General features: G+C 32.0%; 2 protein-coding genes and 1 long non-coding RNA gene across 7 annotated transcripts in view; 2 read left to right on the top strand and 1 right to left on the bottom strand.

Moving 5' to 3' along the window:
- Positions 1-15,732, top strand: part of LOC145965998 (tRNA dimethylallyltransferase) — a 79,615-nt gene extending 63,883 nt beyond the window's left edge. For 2 of the 3 annotated variants that reach the window (XM_083089645.1, XM_083089644.1), the window contains 5 exons: positions 1,096-1,211; positions 13,683-13,779; positions 14,643-14,756; positions 14,930-15,115; positions 15,437-15,732. In XM_083089645.1, the coding sequence (XP_082945771.1) occupies positions 1,096-1,211; positions 13,683-13,779; positions 14,643-14,756; positions 14,930-15,115; positions 15,437-15,565 (642 nt within the window). In that variant the 3' untranslated portion in view covers positions 15,566-15,732. The remainder of the gene's footprint in view (positions 1-1,095; positions 1,212-13,682; positions 13,780-14,642; positions 14,757-14,929; positions 15,116-15,436) is intronic. The other variant, XM_083089646.1, reaches the window with a different exon arrangement.
- Positions 9,230-22,915, bottom strand: LOC145966000 (uncharacterized). The gene is made up of 3 exons (XR_014436942.1): positions 22,672-22,915; positions 13,744-14,051; positions 9,230-10,207 (listed from the first exon to the last, which is right to left on the bottom strand). It is a non-coding gene; the product is annotated as an uncharacterized LOC145966000 (long non-coding RNA).
- The window catches only part of LOC145965999 (CYFIP-related Rac1 interactor B), a 19,670-nt gene continuing 13,359 nt past the window's right edge, over positions 19,841-26,151 (top strand). The window contains exons 1-2 of one of the 3 annotated variants that reach the window (XM_083089651.1): positions 19,841-20,213; positions 20,395-20,582. The gene's annotated coding sequence lies outside the window, so the exon portion shown is untranslated. Of the gene's footprint in view, positions 20,583-26,151 lie in introns of all 3 variants that reach the window. The other 2 variants (XM_083089652.1, XM_083089650.1) reach the window with 2 other exon arrangements.

Raw genomic sequence — 26,151 nt, 5'->3', positions numbered from 1 at the left:
CATTATCGTTCGATAAATATTTTTCTATTATCCTCGGACACGATGCCGCGATGTTATTTCGCGTGATTGCTCTTTCAACGATATCTTTTACATATCGGGAAAGAGCGTAAACGTATTTTTTTTGCAGCTGACTGTACATCGTGAATGATGTATCGCTCGCGCAAAACCTCTCAAAAACCAACGAACGACACGCATGGCCTGCCGGGAATTTTGCACGGCTCGAGGACATGCCGCCTTCTAACGCGCCTTTGCCATTAGCAAAGAAGGCCATATGGAAGAGAAATAATTGCAAAACTCCTCGGTGACTATCAAGGCCGTCGAATTTTTTTTCCCCCTCGCTAACGGGACGGGACCGCGTTATTTCTGGTGTCGTTGAACGGTCGATCGATAGCAAGGTCCGGCCTTGGTATTGAGCCTACATATTGATCGGCCTTTTCCTTGATGGAATCACGATCTCTGAACAGGGGCAGTCACCGAGATGATTCTGATACATTCGATACTACTTCGTCCGATTATAAAACGATAGGCGTCCTACAAATACCATTTTATGAATACCGGGATATCTTTGTATACGATCGACTCTCAATTGTAGCCTAACTTTCATAAATTTGCTTCGTGCTGTAAAAATTTCGAAATTCATTTTTTCAACAAAATTAACGATATTTATTACAATATCGATATTTATTATCAATATTTATTACAATATCGTTAGGAAAATAATTACGTTTAAATTTTTAATGTACATATTTTTGTATGTTTCTTGTTATTATTCATTGAATTATTTGTCAATTTACACCATTACATACTTCTAATCGCAATGCACGCTAAAGCCAATCGTTAAAACGCTTATTTATTACAATTTTAGATCGTGAAAGAGGGGACTTGAAAAGTCGTATGATAGAATATTTATGTCCGGTATCTCTCATATGATAGTCACTACTACGTTAACACACAGGCTTACAACGCTAGGAATCGAATGATCGAGCTGAAACGGTTTCGAAATGTCTGAAACGTTTTTTAATCGGACGATATCGTCGTGTCGATCGCTGTGCTTAATTAATAAGGGAGTTCTCCTTTCTCCAAAATTTTTTGCAGAAAGTCTTAGACAACAGACTGAACGACAGGGTCGACGATATGCTGAAGGCCGGTTTGCTGCAGGAACTACTCGACTTTCATCGCAGATACAACGAGCAACGGATTAAGTCCAACACGTGAGTGCATCTCTTAATATCGTTGCCTCATATTGCGAAATTCTATGCAAGTTCAAGGATTTGTTGTTTTTCCTTCTTTCTTCTCTCTTAATCCTCTTATTTTCAGCTTAGTTTTATACACACGTATAAATGATATTTAAATTATTAGATCTATTATATGTCAAATATATGATCTTATTATCGATATTATAATGACAAATCATATATAAAATTTGTTTTTAATTTATAATTTGTGTCATTTTTTACATTTGTCATAAATTTTGTTATTAAAAGTTGATTGTAATCAAACAAACGTTTAAATATATTTTTGGAAAAAATCTGGGAATAAGAGGATTATAGATAAATTTGTCTAAAGAGAAGAATTCCCCCATTCGGCTTAAACATGAGGATTAAATTGCACGTGTATCGGATTTGTGATGTAAATTATGATCAATGTTTAAATAATGATTATTGTTAATACTATTAGATAATACTCAGAAATGTTATTTGTATTAATGCGGGACTTCACTGATTCCGATCAGTACGCATCTGGATTAGCATCTTTCTTCTGTAGAAACTTTGCAAATATAAACGAAGTTTCCTTATTGCAAATAGAAAATGTAAATAGGAATGCGTCAAGGATAACGAGTGAATCAGTATGCGAAGTTGTAATGCTTATCGTGATTTGTCGTGGTAAATGAAATCTCTCGATTCTCGTCCCAATATATGTAATTCTGTTCATATGCCATTTATCCTTCTGTTAGATATGCCATTTATCCTCGAGATAATTCTATTTATTTCTTTAATTATAGAAATTCCGATAAAATTCTTTAACAGCATTTTATTTTTGGGGTATATCTTGCTACGATTTAATTACAGATCATTAAAAGGTTATTTTTATTTCTTTCATTTGTAACTTTTTTGATTGAGTTAAAATCCGTCTGAGTGAAAAAAATTGCAGGCAAAGTTTATATTAGCATTTTATATTAGATATATTAGTGAAATAAGCATTTTGCTATGGATATAATTTTATTATTTATTTTGTATTTCTGAAGATTGATTACGAATCGATATCTACAGATTAATTGACAAAAATAGGTTTTTGCACGATTGTCAATTAGAAATTGATTAAGAAAAATATATAAAAAGATGAACTCTAACTCTGAAATGTTCTATATGCAATGTGCATTTTTTTAATGACAAATAATTATTTGTCAAATATTATCTGTAAAATATTATTTGTCATTAAAAAAATGCACATTGAATATAGAATATTTCAGAGTTAAAGTTCATCTTTTTATATATTTTTCTTAATCAATTTCTTAATCAACTGTTTATCTAACTTTTTAATATTAATATTAATATATAAATAATTACATTAAAAAGTTAGATAAACAGTTACATTAAAAAGTCAGATATATAATACATAATTATTTTAACCCTATAAAAAATATAATTTTGAGATAATACGCGGATTTTTAATTAACGGTGCCTATTTCAATTACAAAGAATTTGATCAATCTATCTTAAAAACAGACTATTAAAATATCCCAATACGAATTATATAAATAAAACGTATGAATACTAATAGAAATATTAAATGAAGAAATTGCTGATATGAAATAATTGGAAAGAATTATATAATCTCTCCTTCTCTTCTCTCTTTTTTCCTCTGTATTTTTTATAAAAGAAGAAACAAATTCTCGATATACTCTCTTTTTCATTGAGAATTGATTTTTTTTATTGTATAGTTATAGTTAAAGATTAAAAAAGCAAATTTAATTTTTGTATCTTATCCGTGTCTTATCGGATGCACGCACGTTTGCACGCGTACCGTGTCGATGCCATGCGTGTCGGCGAAGCACGTGATCCGACTGCTCTTATATCGCCGTTAATGCAGACATGCTTTATGAATGGGGCTTACACGCTTCGCCTTACTCGTTTCCGGAAGTTGCGGCCGGATGTCGGTGTGAAAATAAAGGAAGTAGCCAGCCGCGAGGAAAAGCACGGGCGCGCGATTACGTATGGCCAGTGTTGAGCCGAAAATTAATCACCATCTAATGAGCCGCCTCTTCTATTCCTCCTTATTCTCTTCCATATGCAATTATGAAAGATGTATATATATATATATATATATATATATACATCTTTCCTATATATATATATATATATATATATATATATATATATATATATATATATATATATAGGGTGTCAGGGCAATCTCTTCCCAAAAAAGAAGCTCTTGTAACTTACCTCGAGAGCTTTTTAAAACACTATAATAAAGTATTGTTTCATTGAGTACTTTTCGAGTTATGAGGCTTGAAATAATCTCTTAATTTTACATAAACCATAAAATATCTAGTAAAATATTCATTTTTCGTTATTTTACCTTAATACTTTTATATACAAAACAATGAAATGACATTTTTGCTTATTACTTAATAATTATTGCGAATTTTGCAAAATGGTAGAGGACTTTTCTTCTTAGTTTGACCCAATCTATCATCACTTTTCGTTTGGTCCCTCACGAATCGGACACCCTGTATATAACATTTAGATAATGGATTCTCATAACCAATGTCGACTTTGAATTTCTCCATCTCAAAGAGGACGTGATAGCGCGAAATGTTAATTACTCGGCGAATCATGATAATTGAACGGCGCAATTAGCAACTTGACTGACATAAGGATAGGCATATTTTTCATGTACAAATATGGCTAACTCCAAGATAAATATGTAATCAACTCAAGTTAATGTATTTAGTGGAAAAATTACAGTTCAGTTCACACGGCACCGATAGAAGAGATTCGAGAATTCAAAATTAAACATATTTGTTTTTATTAAGCGAGTAAATTCGAATGATGTCACAGTTGATCGCAAATGCGATTGATATATTATTCAAACTGCAAGAAATCATTGATTGAATCATTGATTGTAGAAATACGATGCTGGATGTTACGGACGTTAGAGCGTGATAGATAGGAGCGGCAAATATCAATTATTGCATTACAACCGATGTATTGATCAAATGTGACAGATAATAGATTATGAGAAAGTATAATACAAGCGATAGAGCAAAGAGAAAAATCACGTGCCATGATTACGATAGACAGGTCGGAAGGGACCGCGAAGAAAGTGCGGTCTGAAAACTAATTATTTTATCAAGACCAGTAGCAATGCGCCACACGGGTGATAAATAATAGCGTGGCAGAAGTTCAGTCGCGGAAGAAAACGGCATCGAGGTAACTTTCTTGATCGCAAGCCAGAGAAGTCAGTAAGAAATCCTGAACAGTCGGAAAAGACATTAGTTAGCTTCGAGTTTATGTGTAACTGTTTCCCCAATGCGCAAGAAGTTACACCGTTTTTATAATTTAACGTGGATAGAAGCTTAAAATTATTTACTATAAAGATAAGTTTATAAATATTTTAATACATATATCATATACGAAAGCAGAAAATTTAATTTAGTTAGGATTATTATTGCTTTTTTTTAATTTTTCATGTTATGTGAGAGCAACGTTTTAGTCTCAAATTATTTTAAAGCTTATTCTTTGACGAATTTGTTTCAGTTTTTCTGATAATTTAGAATCATCTAATAAAAAAGAACGAGTTCCTCGCTTTCTTCAATTATGCCCGAACTAACCAAAAGACATAAACTTTTTTTTCAGAGAGAAGGAAATTTACGACTTTCTTAATACGATTAATGAATCCATTTCGCATATTTGATGCACAAAACCTGACATTGTCTTTTCAGAAAAAAAATGGAAAGTAACGCATATCATACGATAAGATAGTGTTACCACTTTGCGCATCGTGTCACATTATACATATACTGCACATTTTTGTTCGACGTATCATATATTCATGTTTATGCTTATTATGTCGTATGTTCATGCTTATTATACATACAAATAGAAAAATATCTTTTACATATTATTTTCTTATACTGAGATTGTGTAACAAAACAGGAAGATCTTAAAATGATAATTTAATTGGACCGAATATTAATTGCCAATTTATTATTTCTATTAATGTCTGTGTAATTATTGTTCACGAAAATCCTATTCAGAAAGTTATTCACGTATGCTTCATTTATGCAGCATCAATTTAATATTAAATTGGAACACACGTGCTATTCATTACAGGTTCGTTAAGTTTTATTATTTAACAGGGGGCAATTTTAATTTTTAATAAATAAGTTGCGCTCGCGCACGCAAGCAAACAGGCCATCGCATTAAATCACGGAACTCTGCGGTCAGTCGCGGATCTCGATTCTTCAGTTTATTTGCCGAAAGAGAGAAAAATCCGATCAACGTTCCACACCGCGTCATCGGATTCCGCAAGAATCTGATAGCCATCGCGAAATATTTCGCTTATCGTTCCCGCGCGCGTTTCCTTCGCAAAGAGAATGAAATGCGCAAAGGAAACCTATTATTATTAGCACGTGATAACGTCCATGAAGCTCGCGAACTTGATTGATCGTTCTTAATTCGTTTCCTCGTCTCAGAATTTCGAAAATCTTCTATACAGCGGTCAAAATTAATTGGTAAGTGACCTAGTTTCAAGTTTGAAACGCGATGGATTTAGATAGGATGGTAGAGGAAATTGAGATTTACGACCTACTTGAGTATTTTCGAAAATTAATTCAATGATCAATGTACAATAATATAATACGATAAAATCGATTTTTAATTTATAACATAGAAATCAACTTTCTGAGAATTTCTCACAGTGATATAATTTTAAAATAGAGAGACGACCTCTGAAACAATGATTACATGCATATTTAATTTATTGCTTTATCGGATACGAGGCTAGAGATTAAAGAACGAGAGATATAAATATGCGGATTTTATTATCATTTAATTTTTATCATTGCTCGTGAAATAATGGTTGCACAAATTTTCCTGATTTTCCACGTGCTGCCTGCTGCAACCCTTTCTTTGCAACACTTTCAAAATGCACATACTACTTTCGACGTAAATTCACATAAATCAATGATTGATCTGGGTCGATCGTTTCTACCGGACAGGCGAGCTTTGCGGCGATATTCGGCATTTTCTTCCTTTGCCAAGATCTGTGTTATTGTATGGTGATAATAGCTGGAAAGTCGTGCAATGCAAATAGAGGGACATCGGTCACGCTCGCGTTTATTGCCTATCCGTTCGCGGATGAGCCGCCTCGAGCAGTTTCTGAGATTTACACGTTGTGAAATAGCTCCTAGAGATCACGCGGCAAATTATAACGAAGAAAAAAAAATAGCACTCGCGTGGAGCAACCATATTAGGACTCTCGTGCCGCAATATAACTTCCTTTTTCGCTCGATAAAATTAATTAGATGATTAATTGATCGTCATGAGCGTGTTTCAGTGTCTTTATCGCTTCGGTAAACCACATGTAAAATAACTATTATAAAGTTATATGCGATATCTTTTTTTTACCTCTTTCTTATTTGCAATTTCAACAATTTAATTCATTTTCAATTATTTCGCACATATTCTGAAATAACATTGGGGATAAATTATCAAAATTGTGATAATATGGAACATAATTAAGCGTAACCGATTATATAATTAAAATTTATGTCACTTGATCGTACAATTAGAAATAAAAATTAGACTTCGGTCATTTATTTTGTAAATACTAATAGTGTCACTTCAAAAGCTCGCCAAAGCTCAGATCGTCTTTTTCGTTTTCATTTCGAACGTTAATAAAATTGATCGCACAACTCTTCTGTAACCGGTACGATCGGCGGAGAGAAATCGTGCGAGAAACGAGAGTATCGGACAGGCATCGTTTCGCGATCCTTTCCAGCTGGAAGGCGCGGTCGCATCGCGTGCGACGTTCCTCTTATCGGTGCGGTTACATAACAGGATACAGCGTTACAGGTAGATCCAGTCCCGGTTATCAGTCACAGCGCTCGCTTCTCTCTTCGCATGCGCTATCGGTACGGTTTCGTGGCTCGCGATTTCTCTCCGCTTCGGTCGCTCGCTGGCGGCGATAACTTGTTCGCTCCATAATTTTTCCCATTTTGTAGCGAATGAATTTCTTATCAGAAGGAAGGACGCCGCGTCTTCCGCGATCGATGCTTATTATATATTGCTTATTATATATTGCTCGGTCATTATCGCTAATTATTGCCGTCCGCCCGGCCGTGTATAAACGCGCACGCGGCGCGACGATGCATCCGCCGCGATGGCTATGCAAATTACACGCCGGCGGTGCAATTTGCAATCGCCATGCAATCGCACGTGCAATACGTGGCACGTAACGAGGAGCTGGTGGACCGGGTCGAATTAAAGGAAGAGATAAGAAGTAAGATCAATTAGATCAAGTATCACGTGTATGTCTTGATGGAAGGTGGAGATATGACACCTCTCAACGGTAGACTAAGGGAGTTGATCGAAAGAAGTGACATGTTTTATATTAAAAGAAATACAAGAGGCTGTAATTAGAGCATTTTCTGTAAAAAAGTAGTTTACAGTATTTTTATGTTAAAGTTATGACTGATAAAAAATAGAAAAAAGTGAATATAGATTATGATTATATAAAGAAATATATGGAGGAAGAAATACACGAATACACACGCACAAGATATCAATCGGAAATAAATCTCATTATGATGTAAATGTAACATTATTTTTTTCTCATACAATTATGAAAAAGATTTAAGCTGAAGATGACTAGTGGTATCGCTTATTATAAATGTTTTTTCGCTAATGACGATTATACAATGAGGTATAATAAGTAATAATTGCGCACTGATCTTTAACATATGATAATAACTCGTAGTATGTGAAAAACCCATGGTTCGATATATGTTCTTTTCACGGGTAAAAAAATGAAGATAAATGAATTCATAAAATGCAACCAAAAGTCATTCATTATTCCTTTTTTTTCTTGCGTGTGAATATCGTGAAGATTACACGGGAAGGGATATCGCGGTTGCTTTAGACAGGAAATATGGGATATTAGATATTTAATTTGTGTAATGTAATAATTGCAATTCACTCGGAATTTAAACTCTATCTATTTTAACAACATTGATGTATATCAATAATTATTTGCTAATTTGAATCTCTTGATGGTATTTTCTTTTACTCTCTATTAACAGAGAAGACAATAATGGAATGTTATAGTGTACAAGTTAGGTCAATTCTCGTGGATAAGACTATTCTGCTGCAATCTGGCGGAGTTAAATTAAACTGTCAATTCTCTCTCTTGAGCATAGAAAAGATTACGTCAGAATAAAAGTAACATTTAATTAATTTTCATTCATTCGAGTATTCATTCGACTTAGTTAAGCGATGAAAAGAGTGATATGTTTTAATTTTATATGAAAAGAAAAAAATAATAGACTCTAATTAGATTTTTTAGATTTTCTTTAAAAAGTTATTTAATACAGTATTTTAATATAAAAATTATGATTGATGAAAAAATTAAAAAAAAATGGATTTGAGATTTATATTTATACAAGATTATATAGAGAATTATATATGAAGAAATGCCACAAAATCTACACACACAAGATATCAGTGTTTGCTGCAATACAATTCCAAAATTACATGAAACAAAATTGTTGACATGATATCGTAAAGTATAGTAAAATCTTATAAAGTCTTATCATATATTTGGGTTATATTGTAAAATTTCAATTTAAAATTATCGATAAAATAATAAAGGCAAAATTGATAAATATAAATAGATAAACTATTGACTTGTAACAAACATAGATAGATGTATAATTGATCGATTTGTAATTGCTTTCAAGTTTCTTTTTAATCTTTGACATTAGCTTGTCGATCTTATTGTATATCCTTCTCGTGACAATCGATTATTGATAGACGACGATTAAATTAAAATGTAAAAGAAGTTTATAATCCAAAGTCTATAATCCATATATCAAACTTAAACATTTTTCATTTTATTCACAGACATTCCATAGATATTGAAAATTTTAATATATATATATATATATATTCTATTCTACATTCCTTAATAAAGGAATTTCGATTTATCTTGTCTATAAAATTAAGAAATATTTTCTTCTCTGTAAAATATATAGGTCTTTATATGATTGCTCGGTATTTTATCATTATAAATTTTTATTCATAGCAGCCTACATTTAGCAGATACATATCTCTTTATTATTAAATATTCGATAAATCGCGAATAATAATCAAATCGAGTTTATCGCAACTATGTAAGTTGAAATATTTTTTATATATTTATTCGTTTGCATATTGCAATACTCTTGACAGTATAAATAATATTGAGATAAAAATGACACGTGGACTTTTTATAATATGTGGCAAATGATTATCGTCTCAATCACGTAATTGCTCATAGTAACTACTCATTGCATATTATGTAAATAGATCTTTAAAAGAGAGTTTATTTTCAGAGATATATATCTTTTTTACATCAATACCTTCATTAAAAATCTGTATTTCCCATGATACTCGATTACTTCGGACAATTGCAATTACAATTACCGCGCATAAAATTATCATAGATGCATGATTATAATTCCGTATAAAAGAAGATACATTTGATCGATGAATCACAAGCAACGATCAAAGATTAGTATGTTTGATCTCTCGATGCTAATATCGGTGCTTCTGCAAGCGAGATGAGCATGTTTCTCGTTCGAGTGGACGATCGATTGCAACCATGTCGAAAGAAGCTATCATAATGGTGATGGACGATTACCGCGACAATCATGCGTCAGAAAGTAATACGGCGCTATTGTATTACGCTCTGTTAACCTGCAACGATGCCGTTAATGGCGCAATCGTGCGCAATGTAGCATACATAATCTTATTATCGTGACCGCCGTGGCGAGCCGGCGACATCGATGTAGATCGATCGGCCTTGGATTGAAAGATTGGAGGATTGTTGAATACATCACTGACAAGCGGAACCCCTCGTTTTGTTATCGATCGCCTCCGGCCGAGGTTTCCGATACCATTTATAGATTTGCCGATACCATTTATAGATTTGTCGCCTATATCTGAAAAAATTTGAAGGAGGAAGATTAAAATTGATTGAGAATTAAAAAGTTTTCTTGAAAAAGAATGTAGATTAGAGTATTACTTATATTTTGAAAAATAAATTGATTTATGTATGTAAAAGCGCGCCAAGAAAACTTTATATTTTTTAAAAAGAAGATATGAAGTGTAAATATATTTTAAAAGTAATAAAGTGTGAAAATGATGAATTATGAAATATAAATATATTTTAAAAATAATTTTATAGGGAATATAGAATTATTATTATTACAGGGAATAAAAAAAATTGTGAAATAGTGTTCAGAACTGAAGAGAGAGAGAGAAAGAGAGAGAGAAGAGAGAGAGAGAGAGAGAATTGCATAATTAAATGAATTTTACCTGTCATCGAGTGAACTCAATTAAAAGTCTTTGAAAGTTTACCGGTGAAAGTTTATCTCGACAGATTTTTATAATATCTCAAACTTTCATCAGTATGCTAATGAAGAAGATTAACGGATAATTCTTGCGAAAATTTGTAATTACGAGCTTCTATTTTTTTTCTTGCTAAATTTTTCACGTCCGTCATTTGAATTTGGCCATTTTTGGCCACGATAGATATCGAATAAGAAAAAGATAGCGTGCTTCCATTTCACGAAGACCATAAATCCTGGCAATAGCGGCGAATTATCTCTCGTGGCACTTCTATATTTAGCGATAGAGGAAATGTAATATTATACGCGTGCAGTATATATAAGCTGCCTGGCAACAAGTTGTAAAAATATTTTAGTGTAGTTACGGAACGCGACACTGATTGCTGACACTCTGTCGTTATCTTAATTACAAACTCTAACATTTCATTACTAGCGTACAAGTGCTATCATTGCTGCTACCACGACTACGGCTCATAGTCTCTATCGTTAAACATCATCGTGTGACTATTATCAGTACCTTATTATTATCATTATCGTACTTGTTTCGAGTAAAAATGTTGAAGTTACTTAAGAATATGAAAACGAGTCTCGTTACTTCTCGAGATTTTATGAATAGTTAATCTGAAATGAATAGACCCTACTTTCTCCTATTGATACGCATTTGTATGTGTCGACATATCGTGTGCAAAGAAGGAGCGTTTAATAACAAGAAACGAAAGAAGTAATTACATTAGGAATAACAGTGTTGAGCCTGATTCGAAATTATACATAACTGCTAAATCACTTTATTTTGTATCTTTTATATCCTTATATTTTCACTGTATAATCTTATTACAGAATCATTTTCTTATATCTTACGAGTTTACTTTTTTACTTATGTAACAACGAAAATGAGTTCAATCGTTAAAAGAAGTCACAAAAAATTTAAAATTTATTATCAAAAGACAAATATGTGTGTTCGATGTTGATTATACAAAATGTGTGAGAAAATACAAGGAAAATGCAGAAGCCATGGATATTGTGTCAACAAAAAAATCAAGTGCAAATGTTATTTAAGATTAGAGAAGTCAAAATTATCTCTGGATTCCATTTATCCGAGCGATTTTATTCACGGCACCGATTGCGGAATCGATTTTAAAGTTTAAGAACTGAAATGCCAGGCAGCCTGCAAAAAGTCTGCGGTGCGCGGTGCGCAAGGTCTCGTGAATCTAATTTTTCGACACCAGCATGCATTTGGCATTGACACGTGTGCGAATTGACGATAGCGTCGCCGACTTTTTCCTGTCGCATTGTGTAAGCCGACGTTACACCGAGCAACACTCATACGATTGCTAATCGGACGAGCACGATAAGATTTCGCGGGCAAAATGAAGGTATATCATTGATCCTAGGATTGCATTCGAAATCGTAATCGTAAATCGATTGACTTAGGCGATTAAAAAATACGCGGCTGTTGTAGAGTTTGCTGTCAAAATTGAATCTCTTGAAATCTATTCCGTTATATATCATCTACATACACACACACACATACACATAACCCTGCGACACAATAATGCTTTTCAAAGTAAAGTAACATTGATTGACAGGCATCGAATTCCGTTAAAGAATTATTTCCGGTTGAATGGTGAGGGAGTGGTTTCTTTCAAGATCGAAATAGCTTTTTTAGAATCTGAACAGTATTTTAGAATCTGAAGAAAAAGTATTTGATCTATGTGTCAAAGAAGTATCTGATTTATCCATCAGTATCTGATAATAATTATGTATATATAATATATCTGATAATAATTTTATATATATATATATATATATATATATATATATATATATATATAATTATCAAGAAAGAGCAAATAATATTAAGGTATCTCAAAGAAATTTGCGACATAAAATATTTTGTACTAATGTGATTCATAATAACGTGTATAAAAAAAGATAAAAATTACATATTTCCGTTAGTTCATTATTATTTTATCCATTCAATGGTGGCCCTGGAACGTTTTATATAGCTTATTTGTACATCTTGCTTCGACGGCTTTACACATTAACGAATTGTACTCGAGATAACGATACATTTGCTAAATTTATAATTGAACTTTAATTCGATTGCTACACAGTAGCAATGTAAGCAACAAGCCAATACATTTTGTCACAGGCGATATTACATCTCATATTACACAATGTTGCAATGTTGCAATATGATGGCTGTAGTCATAAATAAAAATAATTATCAGTGCTATCTTTGCACTTCCTTTGCCCTGAGCGTTACGTAATTATGGCTATCGGACTCCTAAGAAGTCTGAAATTCTCTTTATGTAATGTTATATCTGTGCGATATAGTTTATCTGGTTTTGACAGCGACTATTGCAATTAATTTTAGTCTTTAATCAGTCTTATATATTGCTTATTAATCAGTAAATACGTTAACATTTTTTAAATACACGCATAATTAAAATTCCTAATACATTCTAATAAGTTCTATTACATCCGAAGAAAAAAATCATAAAGCATCATTCAATGTGTAATTATACATGACAATAATTTAGCAATTTTAATTTTAGTTTGTTACACAGATTTACAGATTACATTGCTTGCTAATTAATCTCATCGATATTAGATAACTCCAATACCTCTTTCATTTTAAAATGTTGTCTTAAATAGTGAAAAATTATTCATGCTATCGCAATCTCACTTCGTGATATATTGATATTAGAAAGATTTATATTTCTTTTTTTTACTCTCATAAAAAAATGTAAATTGAAAATGTTTCAAGATAAATCGTAAATAACCGTATTAAACGAAGACTTAAAGTACGATCTAAGCTTAAAAAGCTATCCACATTTAAAAGCCAACAAATACATTGCGCGCAATCTCTCCAATCGTATGTGGTGTATACCAGGTACAGTATCTCAGTTGGAGGTCAGAGGAGGGTAATCGATTAGCATTAGCAGCGCTTGGACGATAAAACGAAATGAATGAGAGGATGGGGTAGGAAGAGAGCGAGAACCCCCCGTCGACGGGGAAGGTAGAGCCGGTGGACGCGATCTAAAGGAGAATGTTTACATTCCAGGTTACCCGATTACACGAAAGGCATCTTTCAGACTATCGGCTTCAAGGAGTTTCACCCTTACCTCATATTGTCCGAAGAGGAGCGCGCGAGCGAGAAGGTGAGTCGACAACGTGGCAGATGGCTCGATGGGATGATACGTCCGTACGATCGTTCCTCAGCAGCTGTCTCAGCCGGGATCTCCCCGGATCTTTTTCTGCGCTATTAAGGTGCATCACACGATTCGCGACACAGTCCAGCTCTGCGGTCGTATCGCTCTTCGCGGTGTCTTCTGATCCTTTTTATTCCTGTCGTTGCGGTATCGCATTCGAATGTACGTCTCGATTTTTTATGAGCTTCTTCGGTTTTAATGTTGTCAAACATTATTGGGTGCTATTTGCGAGGAAAGAAGGATATTCGTGAAAAAGAAGAGCGAACGAATGCAAAAGATATAAATAAATTATTATTTTGAATGTGCGCATCAATAAATATATATTTTATAATAATTATTATTTATTTATTTTTAAATTATAAATTAAATTTTATAGCTTAAAAATACATTTTATATCATTTTTAAATTTTATATTATATATATATATATATATATATATATATATATATATATATATTATTTATAAATATAAAATATATTTCATAGAAATGGGTGTAAATGATACGCACTGTGTGTTAGAAAATATTTATATTATATTTAAATGTTTATTTAAATGTTTAGAATTAGTAAAATATTTTTATGAAATATACATTTTAAATGAAACATGTTTAATTCATTTTATTACTTTCTTATACCAAATAATACATATTAAATAGAAAGTTGGAATTCTATTATGTGTGTGACGTATTTTACATATAATTTTTAAATTTCTAAGCCGGTTCTAGATAGTAAAATTATTGTATGATGTAAAAATAAAAAGGTAAAAATAGAAAGAAATCGTACACAATTGATATTTGTTTAAATTTATGCAGGGAAAAAAATTACTGCAGCAAGGGGTCGATGATTTAAAACTCGTCACTAGAAGATACGCCAGGAAGCAAAATAAATGGGTGATGAACAGACTAATTCGACGTGGTGATCGACAGGTAATTCATTTGCTTCATTCATTAACGATATACATGTGTTCGCGCTGTAAATGATAAATTGCCTGAAATAATTTAATTCATCTCTTTACTGTAAACCATTCTTTTCGCGAAACACATAAGTAACTAAATTTCAGGAAAGTAAATTATACGATTCTTTTTGGTTTTTTTTCGAGGTTCCTCCTATTTATTCTTTAGACTGCACTGACGTGACGAAATGGGACAGCTGCATCCTAGAACCCGCAACAGCGATCATTTCCGCAATAATGCGCGGTGAAAAACCTGAACAGCGACCATTGAATGAAAATTTCAAGAACCAGAAAACTACTGACAGCAGTACGAATACATATCACTATTGCGAGGTAATAATGAAGAAATGACCGCAACAATTTATTTTTCGATACATTCAATTGAAATCGTAATAAAAATAATTACATATATAATTACTTTACTTTTTGATATGTTTTCATAAAATCGACTTTTGAGAATATTATTTTATTCTACATCCAGCAAATTACGTCGCGTAAATAAAATAGAAATTTAATAATCCTAATTTATATTAAATTTTAGGCATGTAGAACGAAATATTGACACTCAAATACTGTTAATATCTTGTATTTTTTTAATGAAATGTTGAATATGTTTCTGACGTCAGAATTAAAAATTTTTACATACTGTTCCAGGTTTGCGAGAAAATATTTGTCGAAGAGAATCAATGGCAAGCACATTTGAATGGCGCGAAGCACATGAAAGCCTTGAAAAAGAAGATAAGAACGGAGAAATCACACACCCAAGAAAATCACTCGACGTGACACCTACCAGTATCGCTATAAATGTGCGAATGTTCATTCTTGCATTTATATCTAACGATCAAATCATCGAAACTGTGATTATATTCGCATAACAATACATTTTACAAGCGATAATCAATGTAAATATATTACCTGCACGGAAAATATACTTATATTCTTAAAATTGATGAATCCTAGTTACCAGTCGTTGGAAAATACAAATAGACATTACTGCCTTTTCACTATGGTAAGAGAGATTTCTGCTATATATCTAGTAACTTACCTCCTGAAAATAATATTTACCGACTTTACCACAGATCTTGTTTCAAGCAATGGTCATTAAGCAACAAAAGGTAAGCTATCAAGTGAGAAGTAAGTTAAATCACCCTTTCGATATATTTTAAAAAAATCACTTGCTTTGAATAAATATTTTAGTAACTGGATAATTGAAAAGCGCTGAGAAGTAAAAAAAATATAGTTTTAATCAATATAAATATTAAAATACCTATTTATTAAGGAAGATAATTTTAAATCGTAAAATTAATAATTTTATATTTATAATTAATTAAATACTAAATGTTTGTTAATTAATATCTCGCACCGCGTTGTTTTTCAAATGTGTTCAGAGAATGATACTAGAAACGTGCAATGTATAATAAATCAATAAGTCAGTTATGCAGTTATCGATGCATCAGACAAACAATACAAATGAAACACAATGCGAATAATATATACAGTACTTTAATTATAATATAGGCTTGAATGCGAAAAGATGTTATTTCAACTACTAGCGCGAAGTTAATGCATGTGAATAAATTCTTTCTGCCCCTCTAATATATAATAATAATGTCGATTACGTAAGCTGTCACCTAAAAATAATTTTCTACAAACATCATATTGTAACATTTGTGGAATCTTTTTTTTAAAATGTAAATTGTACATATATTTCGTGCAGTTGATGATGTTTTTTAACGAGTAAAGTATTATCGCAGTAAATGACACTGTTCGTGATAATACAATATCAGAGATAAGGTAAAAGATTATAGAAGCACAATTGTTGATAAATAATATTTTTATAAGATATTTTTTTATAATTATTATGATTTCAAATATTCTCTCTAAACTCTTAAAGTATCTTTACGAGTTTCTTTAAAACTATTACGATTATAGTGTTTTTTATTGATACTGGATTTGCAATGTTGACTATGCCATAAATACGAGAGCATTTTTTTTTAAATATATATATACGTACGTTGTCACGCGACGTATGTTCAAGAAGACACATGCTTTGGTTGCGTGCAGTTCACCGCTTACCGAGTCATTGTACTCCGGCACGCACTAATCGCTATTATATATGCACGTTGCATTAAGGCAGGTCGCTGACGTATGTCGGCGAGAAGCATTTTCGAGTAAGAAAGAAACGACTTAGGGACTTGTTCATTTCATTATTTGGCTCATGACGAAAAGTAATTTTTGAAAAGTGAATTTTTCGTAATTAACTGTGTGTATGATTCCAACCACCTCAAATCTCTATAAGAAATATTTATTTTTATCCCCAAATATGTTCTTGACATGTACAATGAAGATTAGACTTTTAGACAGAATGAATTATCTTTTCACACGTGAAGGATAAAATATTCATATGATAAAATCGTTTTTGTGAATATAACGAAGGGAGGTCAAGGATTTTTATTTGCATTTAAAATTAATGCAAATAAAAATAATTAAAATATGCAGAATATAATAATAATGTAAAAATATTTCCACAGTAATAAACACTTGATAATTGTAGGAAGGGATTATGAAAGAAGAAGAAATTGCTTTCTCTTTTCTTTTTAGATATTCTTTCTAAGTTATTCTTCTTTTATCAAGAACAAAGTTGGATTTATTCTGAACATACAAATATATTTTTCATCTTTAGATCATTTTAATCTTTATATCTTTAATTAATAATTGTATGCGCACAAAAAATATTAATTATAATGAAGCTCATAATACAAAAGAGATTTAGCTTCTATAAGTTATTGCGAAAAAATAAAAAAATACAAAATTTACGTTTATACATAAATAAAAATCCTTGGCTTTTTGTTGATACTTTTACTGTGTATTTTGATAATTCTCGACGCAAATGTACTTTGATTATTGCATAAATTGGAGTAGAAAGCCGGTATAACTGGCAACAAAGTGCTGCGGCAAATTTGATTTTGCACAAAGACACCCGATACGCCGTAAAGTAATTATTACACGGAATAATGGCTCGCTTGCAGTCTCATGATGTATGACTCAAAGTTAAAACAAAAAGAGCCAACGCGCCGTTCTACAATGAATCGTTAACTTGATCACCTTGTACCATTTTTTGCTAATTACCCGATCATACGGATAATGAATAATATATAATTTTCATATCCCCTCGATTATTCTAATAATTTATATATCTATTCTAATAATTTATAAATTTTAAAAAAGACAATAAAATGTGATTCCCTTCGTTTTTCAAATACATATAATGAATTTTATAGAAATTATACGTTTGCCTATTATTTTATGAACTGGAATTATTTATTGAATTTAATGCGCACAATCATCTCTAAAATATGTTCTTTATTGAAAGTCTTTCTTCTTTCATAGATATAAATTAGATATAACTAGATATAAATTAGATATAAGATAGTCTTTCTTCTTTCATAGATATAAATTAGATATAACTAGATATAAATTAGATATAAATTAAATATAATTCTATAAACATGAAGGAAAATTTATCTTGTTTATAAATTTTGTCACTTTGATTGACACTATTTTTAGATTTGGCAGCATTTTACGATCTTTCTTCCTAGCGTTCCATTCTGGCGTTCAATGAACGAATTCTCGTATTGTATGCACCTGACGGAAGCATGTGCGGGTATTTACGCGTCAGCTGGACAATCAGCCTCACGTTTACCGCTTCATGAGTCATTGCCCTTGTAATGAGCGATTCTTATCGTTAACATGTTTTTCCGTGATGTTGAGCCGTTAATATATAATATATGATATGAAAGATGATTATGCGCTCTGATAGTGCGTTCTAAAATCGATTGAAAACGATAAGCTGTCAGATGGACGCGCGATTAAATCTTTTCCCACAATATTGCCGATAATTATCGTGATAGTTATTGTGAGTCGCGTTTTCAGAGAGATTCCTAGCGAATTTTAAAATAACGTTTGTTTAATAACAATAAATATACGTGTTTATAAAAAATCAAAAGTAAAATGCGATTGCAGCGATATATATATAATGTTAATAATAGTTCATATTAAATTTATATAAGAATTGTATTTATATAAAATATATATAAGAATTGCATAAAAAAGAGCATTTAAAAAAAAATTATAAAATTATAAAATTGCTAGCACAGAACATGAATAATAATCGAACAATATTATTCGTGAATAACTCCTGAAAAATAATATAACCAGATCAGCCTTTCTCAAGGTCTGCAAGTATTTTCAAATACACTTTCTATCAAATCTACAATCTACGCAAACAAATAAAAATATGAAACGGAATTAAATCCAACGTTCCAGTTGAAATAAAAGCGAAAGTCTGATCATTCCGATAATGTAAAGATATCTCCATAGTGATAAACTTGATAATTATAGAAAAGGATTATGGAAAAAGAAGAAATTGCTTTCTAAGTTTTTTTTTCTAAGATATTCTTTCTAAATTATTCTCCTTTTATCAAGAGAAAATTGGAGTTTATTCTGAACATACAAATATATTTTTCGTCTTTAGATAATAATCTTTTAAAATCTTTAGTTAATTTATAATAGTAATGCACAAAAAATGTTAATTGTAAAAACTCATAAAAAAAAGATTTAATTTCTGTAATAAATTATAGTAAAAAAAAAAAATTATAGCTATTAATTAATTATAACTATTATAGTATACTAGAAAACAATCTCTGGTCCATTTTAATATGTGGAGTGAAACGTGGGAATTTCTAATGAACTGTAAAGCGCTCCAGGAAAGCGATGTTACTCGAGATGCATGCAGATTCTGCGATAGAATCGTAATTGGATAAACGTAATCATATAATTAAATATAAAACACAGCTTCTCTCTGATGCTGCGTCTACGTCGGGTTCCTCGTGCAATCGCAAATTTCTGTGCAGGTCGGAGTGCACGAGAACGAGAGAAATACTCTCTGTTAGAACTTGGCGATATTGTCGTGAAACCACGCTGCGGGAGGCAGTGACGTGTTGAGAGTGGGGGCGTCTAGCTGACTGGCCGTGCTGAGCGAAACTGTCTCGGCGTTTGCTTTGACAGTGGTGTAACAACCATCGTGAGAGTCACGCCGGGCTGTTCGTCTCAGAATTGACGAGAACCGTATATCTCGTATATTTTCGAAAAATCGATCGCCGCGCCTCGCCTCACGAGGGGGCGATTTGCACCCCCACTCGCCGCTACTCATTCGAAAGTTTATCGCGCCTCTCTCGAGTCAGTCCTTCATTGCACGCGGTCGAATTATAAAGTCGTCCTCGTTCAAATTTGAAAGGATACTCTTCGAAGATATTCTTCCTTTCTTTCTAAAAGTTGTTACAAAAGTGCGAGATTTATTGCTATAGACGACTAATAAAAATCCTTTCCGTTGCGAGGGAGAAGCGGCAGTCGAGCAGTGGATTTGATCGAGGTGAGATCGATGACTTCTATAAATACATTTACAGGTGTTTGACTAAATATTAAAGAGAAGAATAGAATCGACAGTTTCGTGCTAAATGCAAGAGTACTTATATTATATTTTACGAGCGTATTGTGTGTAGTATGTGCGTGTAAACATTATCTGCGATACGAAATCCTTTTGCGATTGAAAGGCAAAAGTCATCCTTTTCGGGAAATGCCGGTGGTGGTTCTTATCCTGTCCGGAAGCGCATATTAATCGACTAAGGAGAATAATGTTGACGGCGCTCCTCTGCGGCTCCTAAAAGGGTGTCTCATCGTGCCCTCATCCGTTTAATAATTCGATCGTTAAGTGATGTCACTCATTCTGTTCCGTTAAAAGGTAAACCAATTTTTCTCATAAGTCGTGCATGTATATATAAATATATCCTGCGCAAATTTTAAAGTTTGCTTGGAACGAACATTTGGATTGTAAATATTATGATATTGAAACACGCGGTAATTTTAAGATTCAGAAGAAAATATAATCATATGTGGATATAATATTATATATAACAACACATGTAAATTACACTATACGTAAATTATTCGATAAATTTTAATTATATTATCTCAGATGTTTTTTTTCACGAGTATTTTCTTAATTTGTTTATACAAATGTAGAAAAATATATTTAATTGTGTAAATTGGAATATATTGAATTAATCAAAATCTTTGTTTATATAAAAGATGCCTTCTTTTTTTAAATATATTATTATGTATTCGATTAAAATGCAAATTACACTTTTATCGTTCCGTTTTTATCGCGGTTACTTTGAAACCAATCTTTAGTTTTAACCTTAAGAAGGACAGGAAATAATGCGTCTTATTTATTTTACGAAAATAGAAATGAAATAATGCGTGTCATACGCAGTCCATGCACGTAGTCCATCAACAAAAACCGGATAACCGAAACAATAATCATATCAATATTATTATCTATTTATCGATTCTATAAAATATATATTATTATTATCTATGCTTATCAATTCTGTAAAAAGCTACTTCCGTGTGGAAATGTAATACAAAAAAGATTGTTCAATGCCAAACAACGTAATAATAAATGCAGGAAATGATTCACGAACTTGAAATTGTACCCCTGAATAGCAATCAACATATTACTCGATAATCTTCGCTTCAATGATTTACACACGAGGATTTATTCGATGACATATCTTTCCTCAATTTCGCAGTCTTTGCATACTCAACGATTTACAAGATTTGTATGTGTAACGAACTTTCGTGGAATTAATTTTCACATAGTGATAAATTCAAACACGTTCGCTCAGCACGCGAAGGATAAGGCACGAAAGCGAAATAAGTCGTTATGCACGGTTCGGAATTACAGATTTTAGTCTTACAACGTACTGTAGAAAATGATATATAATTACAAGAATTGATATATAATTACAAGAATAAATAATTTTTTGATAATAATTTGATACGTCAAATTGTATAAAATATAGCGATAGAAAGCATATTTACTCTGATGAAAAATTAATTCTAAAAAATCTAGAACGTAACTGTTTGCAAATGAGTGAAAGGATAATGCATCGCGAGAAATCGCATTGCATTTAATTAAAACAGTAGGTCGAGTAAACCAAAATTTATCTACATCGAGCTATTTATCACGTTCTTTGCGGCAAGCAAAACTCTGCCACGATATCACGACGAATTAATTTACGCGCGAATGCATATACTCATTATACGGCTCTCATATAATTAATATATTATCATCGATACATGAATGTCAGCATTGTTATTTTTTTTTAATAATGTTTATAATTGCCAATAGCGTGAAAATTTGTGCACGAAAACAAAAGGCGATTTTCATTCCAAATGGAAATGTGATCGTCACTCTTTCAGAAGAGTTTTTCATGTGATGAAAAAAAAACACAAAATTCTCGAAATAATTTTAGCGAGATCGATTTTTTACGATGCGATGATTTCATCTGTTAAAATGATTAATATCAACAGTGATGTCGCATAAATGGGCGATTTTCCTGTTAATTTGCTTCCTGTGCTTGGGTTTGAACTTGGAATTACATTTGACGCATAATTGTCAATAGTTCGTCAGCCGTAAATGTAACTATCATGTAATGACGGATGTCATATTTTCTATTCAAAATACATCTCTCTTGTTTCGTTCTTGTATAAATCTTATTATTATTTCAGTTTAATTTATTTTGTTGATTAAAACATTCGTTGATTACAAATTTCGTTTGATTAAAACATCAAATATGGAAAATATAAAACTTCGTCTGAGGATAAAAAACTTTATTTCTTTCTTCATAAAATTTTTTCAATTCCGCAAAGAGCATCAAATGGCGGGTATTGGAACATTTTATCAATTACGAGAGGGTTTTTTTTACCTTATATATTATTGATCGAAAAGTCGATAGTAAATTACTTAATACTATATCGGTTTTTACCGTTAATTAGAGCGTAGACCCGCCTGTCGACAATTAACAAGTAGGTCACTCGATCGTCCGTCAGGAACGCAAAAGGGAAAGCATAAGCGCAGATTCATCAGTTGCTGATAGCGTGTTTCATCGATCGGGTGATATTATCGAAGATTCCTCATCGTATGTGTGCTTGGCGAAAATCGATTCTCCAAATTATCAAGCTCTCTAATTTTCCGCAGTAATTGAATTTGCTAGGTGTGTGAGAAATCAATCTGATAAAATGAAGAAAATTTATTTATTTACAATTATATTAAATCTAAAGATATAATAAAAATCTAGAAAAATTTACAAATGTGACAAATATATAACTCGCAACTCTAATTTTTTTTAATTCTTTTTAAATTCTTCTAAATTATTTTTTATAAAAAAAAATATGATAATTTATAATAAAGTGGGAAAGACATTCGTAATAAAAACTTAAATATGTATTTTAATTGTAAATAAACAATTACAAATGTTTCTCTTCTCTCTTTCTTAGATAGAAAATAGAAAATAAATATATATTTTAAGTTTAATATAATATGTTTCATTGTTTTAACAAATTTTAGCGGAAGACATAATATATAATTAATATAAAATCGAGATTAGAAAAATATAATATCGAGATTAGATGTATGTGCGATGTATAATTATTGGTGAACAAATGAAAAAAATAGTAAACTTTAAAAAAGTCAACGAGATTAATGCGCTGACGCGTAATAATCGACAAACTTGTTGATTCCGACAAATGTCATAACGGAATATTGGAAAACGCTTTTAAACGTTTGTTCGATGATTTATATCTGCCAAACTCGTGAACTGCGTGAATATAAAAATTAGAGAAATTGCGAATAGATTTTCGATATATGAACTTGATGAGTCGCTGATTTTATTTAAACAAAGTTTAAATAAAATAATCATTAAAAGAGATGATGTGATAATTTATCATATCAAAAAAGGCGCAATATCTGTAAAGTTTTAGAAAAATTATTCTTAGCAAACTCCATCGCAAAAATTAATTTTTTTTATACGTACTTTGAATATTTAAAAAATATCTTTTTTAATTGAGAAAAAGTTTTCATAATGGTCGAATTTAGTCAATATATTCTAATATTTAGATCGAAACTCTCAATTTAAATAAAATAGATGGGATTTTATTTTTCATGCTTTTTGAGCAACAAAAGTAATACCGTTCAATAATATTGTGCCAAAGATGTAAAATAAATGAGATATTTTATCTCTCTTGGTACATTTGTACGATAAAGGCTATCATAGTGTTACGTCATGTGCTAAATGTTAAGGGTACTGAAACGGATACTCGTGCCTCGGGAATCTCAAATGTGTTTGGTGCATATGCACGTGAAATTAGACCGCAGCGACCGTGCGTGCACTCAGACTTTAACATTTTATAATGCCATGCGAGTTATTTGCTCCAATTAGGGAACTACCTCGTGCCGCAATTTTCGATTTTCTGGGTTAAATCTAGCATGCTCGTAATTTATTGCTTTCGTGCTTAAGACGTTTATGTGATTTCAGGTTGGTACTAAAATGACAGCGAGTGTATTCGTGATTGTGATACACATCTATAATCTAGATCATAATAGTGTCTCTCTCTCTCTATTAAACAAAGATATTTTTTATTATTTAAAAATTATCATTTTTAATTCATATAATTCGAAGGAATATTTCTATCTTTAAACGTCTCGAAATTTTATTGATTTTCGATGCAGATCGCTCTTTTTGTAATTGATGAGAAACATTCGCTTACGCGCTTGATCGCGCGATTTTTGCTACTTCATCACTCTACTTTCGCCTCGTCGCTTCTTTCCTGCTTTCATTTACAATCAAATGTACGCCGATGCTCGTTGACGTATATGTGCGTACAACCGGAGGGGGATTTTACTTGGAGGTTTCCTGTCTTCGTCCGGGATATGACGATATCCCCCCTGCTTGGCCAATGGCGTAAGCATTCAGAAAAGTATTTTGTCTAACAAGTTCGATTCCTAACAATCACAGTGGCAGTAGTCATTTCTCTCTTCGCAATAGCAAAAAAATTATTTTCAAATATTATAATTAAAAATTTATATATGTATGACAAGAATATGATTAACGTCAGCTGACACTTTATTCACAATATCACATATGAATATGTATTAAAAGTAGAGTAACATTAAGTAAATTGTAGGAACAAACTTTACTAATAATTAATCACACTTTATTATTAAGTAGTCATACATGAAATACAATATCATTAACTTCACAAACAATGTCTATTCTTCTAGCACATTCAACTTCGCGATTCGTGCGCTCTTTGAACTCTCATCATTTGTTAATTATTTAATAGTTTCTTGCATGAATATCTTCGTGATAATTTTGTCATTCTCATTCTCATTATTGTTTAATTTTTAAGCGGAGAACAAAGATAGTGATTGTGTCGTCGCTGCATAATTGTCATATAATGAACGTGAGAGAATTTCTCGTCGGAGGAAATTAAAGCGCATAATACCAATAATAATAATCGAACTAAAGCACTAATCAAGTAAACTTTTGACCCTTTCAAATTTGATATCTCTCACAAAATTTACAAGAAAACAAAGTAATTTTCATCTCTCTCTCTCTCTTTCTCATGGTGATTCTTTTTTATCGTTGTCGTATTTCTCCGCATTTTAAACTTATCAGCGACATAAACGAGTTCTTTTCAAGGAGATTTCTTCCAGCAGTCTACTCCTATAACATCGGGCAGTCTTTGAAAACATCGCGGAAAGTAGGTTACGGTATCTCTCGGGATTCAAATTGCTATCTTGAACCCGCAGGAATCGTGTAATTCGCCTTTTCAGCACATCGAGGCATGCGATTACTCTCTCGTTTCGACTGGAAATCGCTTTTACGGCTATCTTCTGGAAAAAGTTGGTTACTTCGTCATCGGAGTACCCTCCGTATTTTTATTTATCGGATGGCGTATCGAGCTCTAGTCTCCGGATCATTGGATCTCCGCTCGTCAACCCCATTAATTAGTCCGCTACGTCGTTAAAGAGGGCAGGGTCACATCACAAGAAGGAAACTCACAAGACACGCACAGACATCGTCCACAAAAGCGTACTTCGGCACATCGCACGTGTATATAACTTAACGAGGAGTCATCGTGTCCTCGCACAGCATTGCTTACGTTCCTCGGTGTGACATTTAAACCGCGTGTACACTTACTATATTAAGCGTGCGCGCGCGTGCGAGTAATGCGTACTAGTGGACACGCTTGTCAGGGTCGCACCAGTCCCTATCCGGATTACTTCGTGACTGGAAAAACAATTTTCGTCGAGATAACTGTATAATAAGCCACTTATGAAAATTGAAGGAAGATTAAAGCAATTTAATTTTAAAGACACAATGAATATGTTGATGATCAACAAAGCTAATTTGCTAGGTTTCTATTTTGAAGCAAAAATAGGTACATTGAAAAATTTCAACTAA

The sequence above is a fragment of the Camponotus vicinus genome, unplaced genomic scaffold (assembly GCF_025532165.1).
Source record: "Camponotus vicinus isolate PSW18456_S1 unplaced genomic scaffold, iyCamVici1.0 SCAF_2, whole genome shotgun sequence".
NCBI classification, from domain to species: Eukaryota; Metazoa; Arthropoda; class Insecta; order Hymenoptera; family Formicidae; genus Camponotus; species Camponotus vicinus.
The sequence above is the reverse complement of the archived record's forward strand: the minus strand, read 5'-3'. Positions and strand labels throughout refer to the sequence as shown.